This window comes from Dryas octopetala, chromosome 2 (assembly GCF_963921425.1).
Source record: "Dryas octopetala chromosome 2, drDryOcto1.1, whole genome shotgun sequence".
NCBI lineage: Eukaryota > Viridiplantae > Streptophyta > Magnoliopsida > Rosales > Rosaceae > Dryas > Dryas octopetala.
In genome coordinates, this window is record NC_141367.1 from 5,369,504 (window position 1) to 5,379,127 (window position 9,624).

At 36.2% G+C, this 9,624-nt stretch overlaps 1 protein-coding gene across 1 annotated transcript; it reads right to left on the reverse strand.

The window, feature by feature from the left end:
- Positions 1–1,229: 1,229 nt before the first annotated feature.
- On the reverse strand, positions 1,230–3,806 carry LOC147292675 (flavin-containing monooxygenase FMO GS-OX-like 2). Its single transcript, XM_086234193.1, has 4 exons — positions 2,739–3,806; positions 2,479–2,614; positions 2,206–2,379; positions 1,230–1,299 (listed from the first exon to the last, which is right to left on the reverse strand). The coding sequence occupies exons 1-4, from the start codon at positions 2,825–2,827 to the stop codon at positions 1,297–1,299; spliced, it is 402 nt and encodes a 133-aa protein (XP_086090319.1). The 5' UTR covers positions 2,828–3,806; the 3' UTR covers positions 1,230–1,296.
- Positions 3,807–9,624: the final 5,818 nt, after the last annotated feature.

Sequence of the window (9,624 nt, forward strand, 5' to 3'; positions counted from 1 at the left end):
AAGGCACTAGAAAGAATCTACAAATATCAAACGGCTAGCTGGCGTAAGGGCGTACGTTATAGTGGCATTGATTAAATTTGACCAAATGAAGCTTCTTTGGAATTCCAATTAAGGAAAGGGAAATTTGGATTGAAAGGATTAGAGTTAAATAGTTAATTATCCATAAAGGATCCGGCCGGCTTCTCTGCCTTCGGAGAAGCTGCTGTTGGGTGCCTTTGGAGAAATCTAGTCCACTCAAATAATCTAACGACATAAGACATGACACATCAGCTAGCATATGAATTATTATTTTTTGTTTTAAAAAATGTTTAAAAGTGTGAATATTTTTGGGTTTTTTTTTTTAAGTCCATTTTTTAAAATTTACTATTCATCCGGCCCAAGCGCTACAGTGAAATACTGTAGCGGCCCACTTTTAAAAACTCGGTGCTACAGTAACGCCGTTACTGTAGCGCTACAGTATTTTTAAAATTCCATTTTTTCCTTTCTTTATTATTATTTTTTTCATTTCAATGCCAAATGGTACATAACTACATAAACTATCCAAAAAATATATATATAATTTAGATATTTTTCATTTCATAAACATGTTAAATAATAACTAATATAAAATATAAAAAATCAAGATGAGGCATTCATAATCTTTTTACGTTTTAATAGTAAATTACTATCGAATAGTAACAATCACCTATTGCTACTGCCGGGCAGTGACAATCAAGTATTATCATTATTTGATAGTAACAATCACTTATTGCTACTTTCTGGCAGTGACAATCCGGTATTGTTATTATTTGATAGTAACAATCACATATTACTACTGTCTGATAGTAACAGTCACATATTGCTACTGTTTGACAGTAACAATCACCTATTGAAGATAACTAATATATCTTGTTACTGTCATACAATAACAATTGCCAAAATTCAAACCATAGAAAATCACAAAATTCAGAGAGTAACAATCACCTGATTGCTACTGTCACACAGTAACAAATCAGATGATTGCTAATTTGTTACTATCACACAGTAACAATCACCTAATTGCTACTGTCACAGTGACAATTATTATTTATTGCCACTATCGAACAATGATTATTCTCACAGTGCTTAAAAAAACCCATAACATAAACACATATAAAACAAAAATCTTTGTCTTCTTCTTTTTTTCTTTTTGTTGAAGCAGGCATGTACTTCCTTCTTTTTTTTTTTATGAAGTTGTCATGTGTCTTCTTCTTTTCTTCTTTTTTTCTTTTTTGTTGAAGCTGCCGTGTGTCTTCTATTTTTTTTTTTTAACAATAGTCACTGCCAAAAAAATAGCCACAGTCAAAAAAATACTATTTAACAATTGTCACTATTAGGCAGGCAGTGGCAATCACATAAAAATTAGTTCAAAAATGCAAGAAACGCATCAAAACTAAATCCAAAATCACTTATTGTTACTGTTCGGCAGTAACAATGATCTATTGTTACTGCCCGACAGTTGCAATTAAGTATTGTTATTGTTTGATAGTAACAATAAATTAGAAAATATAATTTAAACCTAGTACAATCCTTGTCAAAGCATAAACAACCAAAGAACAAACTAAAACAGAAATTATGGGTTTATTTAAGTCAACAAGAGGAAAATATAATTTCTCACAAAACGAACACATCACTTTTTTATTTTTCTAACTTGCCAAATTTCATAACACAACATTTGTGACTTGAATCCAAACCCTGGCCTGTTAGGGGTGAAACCTCATTTACAACACATAAAGCAGTCGTTTGAAAAGGGAAAATCAAGATTGGATGTGTATGAGACGTACTAAACAACAAAAAATTCATGATTTGGGAAACAAGTGTCAATGAACATCTTTATGTTTGATTAACGAGAGGAAGTAGATAATGGTAATAGCATAAAGGAAACCGGCAGCAACATAGATATCCCATTAGGTTTTTTATGAAACTGCATTCAGCCCAAGGTCAAGTACCATATCAATTGGTTCTTAAAGGACCTAAAGTTTGATGTTTAGACAAGATAGATGTACTTTAAGTTATTTTATTTGCATCAGTGTTTTGATCCCGTCACACCAATCTAAACAAGAATTCATTTAACAAATACTCCGGAGCCGGTGCTCTCAAATACTGATGATAAATGAATTTTGGGTAGGTCATATGGGTTGAGACTAACTAACAACATAGGCAGGCAACCAAAGAGATTGAATTTACCTGATAATCAGCAATGTTATGAGTGTATCTCTTAGGTGTGCCAGAAGCTTCAAGTAAAGAGTAGAAAGCTTTGACATCCTCTATCATCTCCTCTTGGGATGGAAATGTAATTCTATTAGACAAAAGACCTGCTATCCACTTGCTCTGAAGTTCAAACATGATGAAAGGAGTAACCTGTCACCATGATATTCAAAGATTTACTTGGACCATAAAAGGAATAAACCAAAAAATATCCAACCAAAATATGGCATATAATTTCAAGTAGAGAAACACCTTCCATGGTAGCCCAACAAAGGAAAGCGATGGAGCCAAGACTGGTGGGAAGACATGCTTGTACAGTGGCTCCACGCAGTTGTCATCCACAGTCACAATGCCATTGGTTTCAAGAAAAGGGAAATTATATTTGTACCTTGAAAAAAAAAAAAAAGTATATTACTATTTGCTGTTCCATTTTCATTGCCCTTTCCATTACTTCAAATTCACGAAAATTAAATAATGGCATGAGGTCCTAAAACAAGCCAAATCAAGTATACCCTGTGCAGTGAAGAATGACGTCAGCTAGGACAAAACTCCCATCTTCATGGACTATTTTGATCTGCATCGGTTTAAATAATATCAGCATTTTGGATCTACCTATCTTCCAGTATCACACTCATCAAAGCCACCCAATTCTTACTATGGGTGAGTTCTTTTACCATAGAATGAAGCCACATGTTATCATAGCCAGGCTGCTTTTCAATGGTTTCATTAGCAACAGATCTAGATGCAATGTGGACTTCTTTGGCAACTCCAGCTACCTGTACTACTATTCTTCACTTTGAATTGAATTTGAATATCCACTCATCTTTGGAAAATGGCCACAGCTTCTAAAGAAGCTTCAACTTTAAATCTGATTTGGCAACACCTCCTCGCCAATGAATTCACCTCCACGGAAACCTTCATCACCACTCTCAACCTTTGCACCTCTCACATCCCCCAACAACAACAAACCCAACCCAATTCATACCCCAAAAACACTTACAATTTCAAAATCTCTAATTACTTGCTCCCATATAATGAATTCCAAGCAAATCAATTTGAATACAAACCCCATATTGCCTACTACTCATCACAATTACCACCAATTTCAAAACAATAACATTCCAATAGTACTCTAAGCCACCCAAACATTAAATATGACCCTGCAAGAATAAACAACCAAAATAAGTTCATGAGAATTCTCACTGTACCCATCAGAGCTCTGAGCAAAGCCAAGGACTTCTACAGTCGTCGTCTCGATCCAAAAGCTTGCCAATTCCCGTCGATCAGAGCCGCCTCTGGCAGAAGCTACGGCACCAGGTGGCCAATTCTCGTCGAGCTTGCCCAAAAGCTTTAGTGTCAGGTCGTCGTCTCGGTCCAACGACGGTACTGACAATTTCTTGAAGCTGATCAGAGTCGCCTCTGCCAGAAGCTACTGCACCAGAATGAACGTCGACGCGATTCTACAGGAGCAGATGATGAGGTGGTCGGCCACCACGTCGTCGTTGGGTTCCAAGGTGGTGGCGCTGCCCAAGTGCGGCAGTGTGGCCATGGGCTGGATTGATGAAGATGGAGAGGTAGAGGGAGAGAGACGAAGATGGAGACAAAGGAGAGAGAGGTACGATCCCTCAGATCTGTGAGACGGAGAAAGAGAGAGAAAGACAGAAAGAGACGGAGTGAGAGACGGAAAATGAGGGAGACGGAAAAGAGGACCGGTATAGTATAAATTGGGCCTCTTTCAAAAACTAAAAAAAGACATGGGTCTTAAAAGTAGTAAAAGCTCAAAATTGGACGTTATAATCATTTACTTAATATTTTTTGAAACTGTCATTAACTTACGATGCCACCCACTCTCTATACTCAAGAACCATTCATCGTCTCTTCCATCTCTTTTCTCATTCTTTCTACTTTCTTATTCTCTTCCGCTCATAACTTATTTATTTTGAAAATTGGAAATTATGCACTCCAACGCATAGAATTATAGGTGCGTTATTTATTTGATTTGCAAATATTTTCAGAGACCGAATTAGATCGGTAAAATAGTAGGGTTTTAGCAATACTACTTTAATTCAGTGAGTTGATGTTGAATCTTCGCCACAATCATGTAGGTTTTTCTCTCTATGCTAATAGTATTGTAGTTCATTCTCTTCAAATTCATTATTGCTCAAAACCTTGGCAATAGACAGGTCTATCTTGTAGGTATATCTGACTCGGCTTTGATTTTGCAACACCAATTCTGCAAGTCCACCACCTCAAAATGCTATTGTCTCAATCCTCTACTCTTTAGTATGATTATGTCTTATAATTTTAGAGGTTTTTCAACACTTTGCATTATTTCTTTGTTTGTTTGCTTCTTTCTTTTTTTCTCTGCCATCCTAGTTTTATTTTTTATTGAAAACAATAAGTTAAAACTTAAAATTAAACTTGGGCTAGCTCAATTTGAGCAACTTTCTAGTCATATTTGAGTAGGATACCAAACAGGCCCTTAGATTTTTTTGTTAATTTTTTCATTTTTAGATTTGAGTTTAACAAACTCCGATTTGGATTTGTTGTTTTATAAAATTCTAACATGAGTTTGTTGTTCTAGATATGAATTTTCGATCTGAGTTTGCTGTTCTAGATATGAAATTTCGATTTGGGTTTATTGTTCCAAATCTAATAAATTTTGACCTGAGTTTATTGTTTCAGAGTTAAAATTTGCTTGTCGACAACATGCAAATGGTCCACAAATGCTGGACATATGGTCAATAAATGGTTGACACATGTTCAACAAATAGTGCTACAACCATTTTAGATGGTACTATAGTCAGTTCATTATATTAATCATTTTTTTTAAATCAATTTTTTTGTCAACAAAGTGTCAACATGTTGACCATGTGACGACTAAACGGGCATTTTTATTTGAAAAGTGGCCAAAGAGTCAAAAAAATAAGAGTTAGGAAGAGAGGGTTAAAAAACTCAGAGTGATATTAAAAAGGGTTATTTAATAAAATTTACGATTTTAAAATATTAAGAGAACATAAAATTTTTTAAATTTAAAGAGAAAATAAAATAACATGGTAATTAAAGTTAAACAAGTGTCATGTTTTAGTGGGTGGTTATGCCACTCACCAAGATGATGTGGCAGGAGACTTCCCCACGTAAGTTTTTCTCAACCTTTCATACATAATTTAGAGAGCTGTTTTGCTCACCTTCTTTAACCTAAGGCGTATACTCACTTTCTATTTTAAATTATGACATCTGTTTAAAAAATTAACCCTGAATTAACATATTGTATATTTAATTTTTTTTTTTTACATAAAACACACTCTCTCTCTCTCACATTCTCTGTTTCTCCCCTCTCTCCTCTGCGTTCTCACTCTCTCACTGACTCACCTCTCTCCTCTGGCTTCTCTCATCTCTCTCGATCTCCCCTGCCGCTGCCACCCCCCAAAACCCAGCCCCTCTCATCTCTCACCTCTCTGCATTTCTCTCTCTGCCTCCAGCAACCCCCAATATCCCGCAGCCTCTCTCTCTCCTTTGCTTTCCCTCCCTCGTCCTCTGCTTTTGAATTCACCCAAACAGTTCTCATGGGTGGTACAGTACCCAACTTTTCCCTTTCTTCTTACCAGTTTTTTACTTTACCCCAAAAGATGCCCTCTAAACTAAGTACTCTTTAAATAATGCCTACGGAACTAGATTGGATTGGTGGTACTTGTAATTTCATTTTCAATGGATCTCTTAAAAGCAGATGCATGGACTTTAAAGTTAGTTAATCAAAATACTATTTATGACTGAAGTAAAAAGAATATCAGAACATGCATAGTCTTATCTCTCATATTATCTTATCCAGATTAATGTGTATAAAACTGTATTTCCCACTGTGTTAGAAATTGAGAATTGTAAAGCTTTTATGGGTTGTCTGATATATGAGTAATGAATGATTATGCACCTAATGGGTTGAAATGGCTATTTTGTTAAGGAAGAGTGATCTTATTCCCTGATATTGGCTGGCGGCGGTGGTTGCTGGAGGCAGAGAGAGAAATGCAGAGAGGTGAGAGAGATGAGAGGGGCTGGGTTTTGGGGGGTGGCGGCGGCAGGGGAGATCGAGAGAGATGAGAGAAGCGAGAGGAGAGAGGTGAGTCGGTGAGAGAGAGAGAGAGAGAGAGAACGCAGAGGAGAGAGAGGAGAAACAGAGACTGTAAGAGGGGGAGTGTTTTGTGTAAAAAAATATATATATATATATATATATAATATGTTAGGTTAATTTTTTAAATATATATCATAATTTAAAAAAGAAGGTAAACATATACCTTAATTAAAGGAGGTGAGCAAAACTACTCTTCAAAATTTATGCTTCTTTCCAGCCATCCAACCCCATTTTCACTCAAAAAGCCAAGCAACCAAATTAAAAGTCGTTTCCACATAGCTCATTCATTTGAATTGTCATTCATTTCTCTTCCTTATCCCATCTTTTTCCATCTTCTGTTATAAAAGTATCAAAGAACACAAAAATAAAAACAAAAAGGGTAAAAGGTACTGCTTGAATGCTTGATGCTTTTTTTTTTTTTCTCTTTTTGACAATAGACTGCTTGATGCTTAACGCATCTCCAATGCTTTTTCATTAGATGTTCATAATTTATTATTTTTTGGATTGTAATAACATTATTAAATTGAGGTGTTTTGCTACGTTTTGGAATGAGATGTCCATGGTGATAATATGTTTGATTGAATGGATGAAATGTCCATACTTAATGAAAATTGTTCTTAACATATATGGATAACATGTGCATACATTCTTTAGTGGGAATTAAGTCTTGGGCATTCTGCATGCTTGGCAATTTTTTTATTTCTTCATTTTGCTGTTATAGCTTAACAAGTAGAGGACTTTATGTGGTTTACAATAATGACTCAGATACTCACTCATGTTGTTTTCTTGTTCTGCTTGATATGGAATACTGATTTCCTTACAAGTGTTTTAGATGTATGAGGAAGCTTTGATAAATTATAATGAACTGTGCAATTTAATTTTATAGAAGTCATTAACATACCAGGGTCGAAAGAGAAGACAATTTCAGGTCATCTTCTTCTTGATGAGAAGAACGTACGCCTCTAAACCCCTAGGATTTCTGCATTTCTTCCTAGTTTGTTGTTTAGAAAAAAAAAATTCAAATTTACCTAAAAAGCGTACGTAACCATCGCAAAACGTCGTCTTGATCTAAAGATTACACCTTGTTGAGAAAACATACGCCTATTAGGCTGTTCGCATAACAGCCTTCGCCTGAGGCTTTTTTCGGCCGCCTCGTCCCGAAGCACGCCTAAAAAATGCTTTGAAAACACTAATTGCCTAGCGTAAAGCTTAACTAGAATTCCAATCTAAAATATTAGGTCCTCATTAAAATACCCAGTGGTATAATGGATAAAAATTGTTAAGGTTTGCCTGACTCTTACACCCAAATTTCAAAAGAAAACAAATAGCTATACACAAAGTCCTTTAGTCCTTGACATGCCCAAATGTCAGCCCAAAGCCCTTTCAGGTCATGTTTTTCCTGATGAGAAGAACGTACGCCTCTAAACCCCTATGATTTATGCATTTCTTCCTAGTTTGTTGTTTAGAAAAAAATTTTAAATTTACCTAAAAAGCGTACACAACCATCGCAAAAGCGCCGTCTTGATCTAAAGATTACACCTTGTTGAGAAAACATACGCCTATTGGGCTTTTCGCATAACAGCCTTCACCTGAGGGTTTTTTTGGCCGCCTCGTCATGAAGTGTGCCTCAAAAACGCTTTGAAAACACTAATTGCCTAGCATAAAGCTTAAATAGAATTCCAGTCTAAAATATTAGGCCCTCATTAAAATACCCAGTGGTATAATGGATAAAAATTGTTAAGGTTTGCCAGACTCTTACACCCAAATTTCAAAAGAAAACAAATGGCTATACACAACGTCCTTTAGTCCTTGACATGCCCAAATTTTGACCAAACTCAAAGTATAAGTATTTAGTTAGCCAAGGCCAAGCTATGACAAATTGTTCCAAAATTCCCATAAATTTCATAAATGTCCAAATACTAAGTGTCAAAACACTTATTTAACTTCTATAAATTTCACTTAAACAAAATCTTCTCTTCCAATGGATATTTCACCAATTAGAAATCTAAACACTCACAAACCATCCATTGGTTTCATTGCAATTAGATTCAAAGGGTATTCCCTTATACCAAAGGACTGTAATTAAGAAATGTACTTCATCCTAAATGGGTTGTACCCAAAACAATAAAATTTCATCCTTTAAATGAATACAAATGAAATTATGTTGGGATGGAACAATATTATTGACTGCTAGTTTTCTCTGCTGATGTGGCAGTGATTTTGGCAATCACTGCAGGCGCCTCATGCACTGTTCTCTAATCTCTTGTGTTTGAATTTTTCTGGTGGTGCGATCTTCCTTTTTGGGTGGCGCATCTAGCGGAGGGTCTCTCTTCCTCGACTCTCCAGCCATTTATGGGCAGTGGAGAGCCAGGATCTCCGTCCATCTCTTTTGGTGACTCTGATTTTGCGGCTGCTCGGGCAGTGAAGCATGGGCAACCAGGTTCTGATCCTGATTTTGGTACTTATGTGGTGCCTTCTGTGGGTACCGGATCTGATTTTGATCTGGAGAAAGTGGCATGTAGCTTCAAAGAAAAGCTTATGGAGGCAGTGAAGCCGATCTCTGGAGGTGCTAGTCCTCATCTTGATGTTGAGTTAAACGATGATTCTGATTGCGTTGTTTCCAAGGGTTCGAAGGGCCCAAGTTTTTGTTTCTCTACTAAAGCGATGAATCTGATGTCCAAGACATGGAGGCAAGCATTGATCATTAAATTGCTTGGTCAATCACACACTTATAAAATTTTTTTCTAACTAAGTTGAAGCAAAAATGGTGCATCAAAGGGGGGATGCAATTGATTGATCTGCACAATGGGTATTTCATTGTTCGTTTTCAGTTAAACGAAGATTGCCAAGCTGTTTTGAATGGAGGGTTGTGGATCATCGCTGGGAACTATCTTACAATTCAAAATTGGAGGTCTGGGTTCTCTCCTTATACTGACTCGATGACCAGGATGGCCGTTTGGATTCGTATATCTAGTGCTGAGATGAACTTCTTTAATATGTGGGCTATGAAGAAGATCAGGAATGGCCTTGGTAAGCTTTTGAAGGTTGATATTCTCACAAACTCGTGTTCTCGAGTTAAATTTGCTAGAATTTGCGTTGAAATAGATATTTCTCAACCTCTTGAGCCTTATGTGGAGATTAATGGTGTTTGGTTTAATCTGGAGTACAACCAGAAATTTGTTTCAAGTGTGGTAGATATGGTCACAAGCAGGATAAGTGTTCTTGGCATGTTAAGGTTAATGTAGACCCTGGTGTGAATGTAGCTAATTCTA

Bases quoted from the DNA above. Each gene is read 5' to 3' on its own strand.
- LOC147292675 (XM_086234193.1), bottom strand. From the start codon at position 2,827: ATGCTGATATTATTTAAACCGATGCAGATCAAAATAGTCCATGAAGAT. The intron at 2,615-2,738 runs GTATACTTGATT...TTTTTTTTCAAG, and splicing joins GTCATTCTTCACTGCACAGG to GTACAAATATAATTTCCCTT. The intron at 2,380-2,478 runs GTGTTTCTCTAC...TCATGGTGACAG, and splicing joins TTGTTGGGCTACCATGGAAG to GTTACTCCTTTCATCATGTT.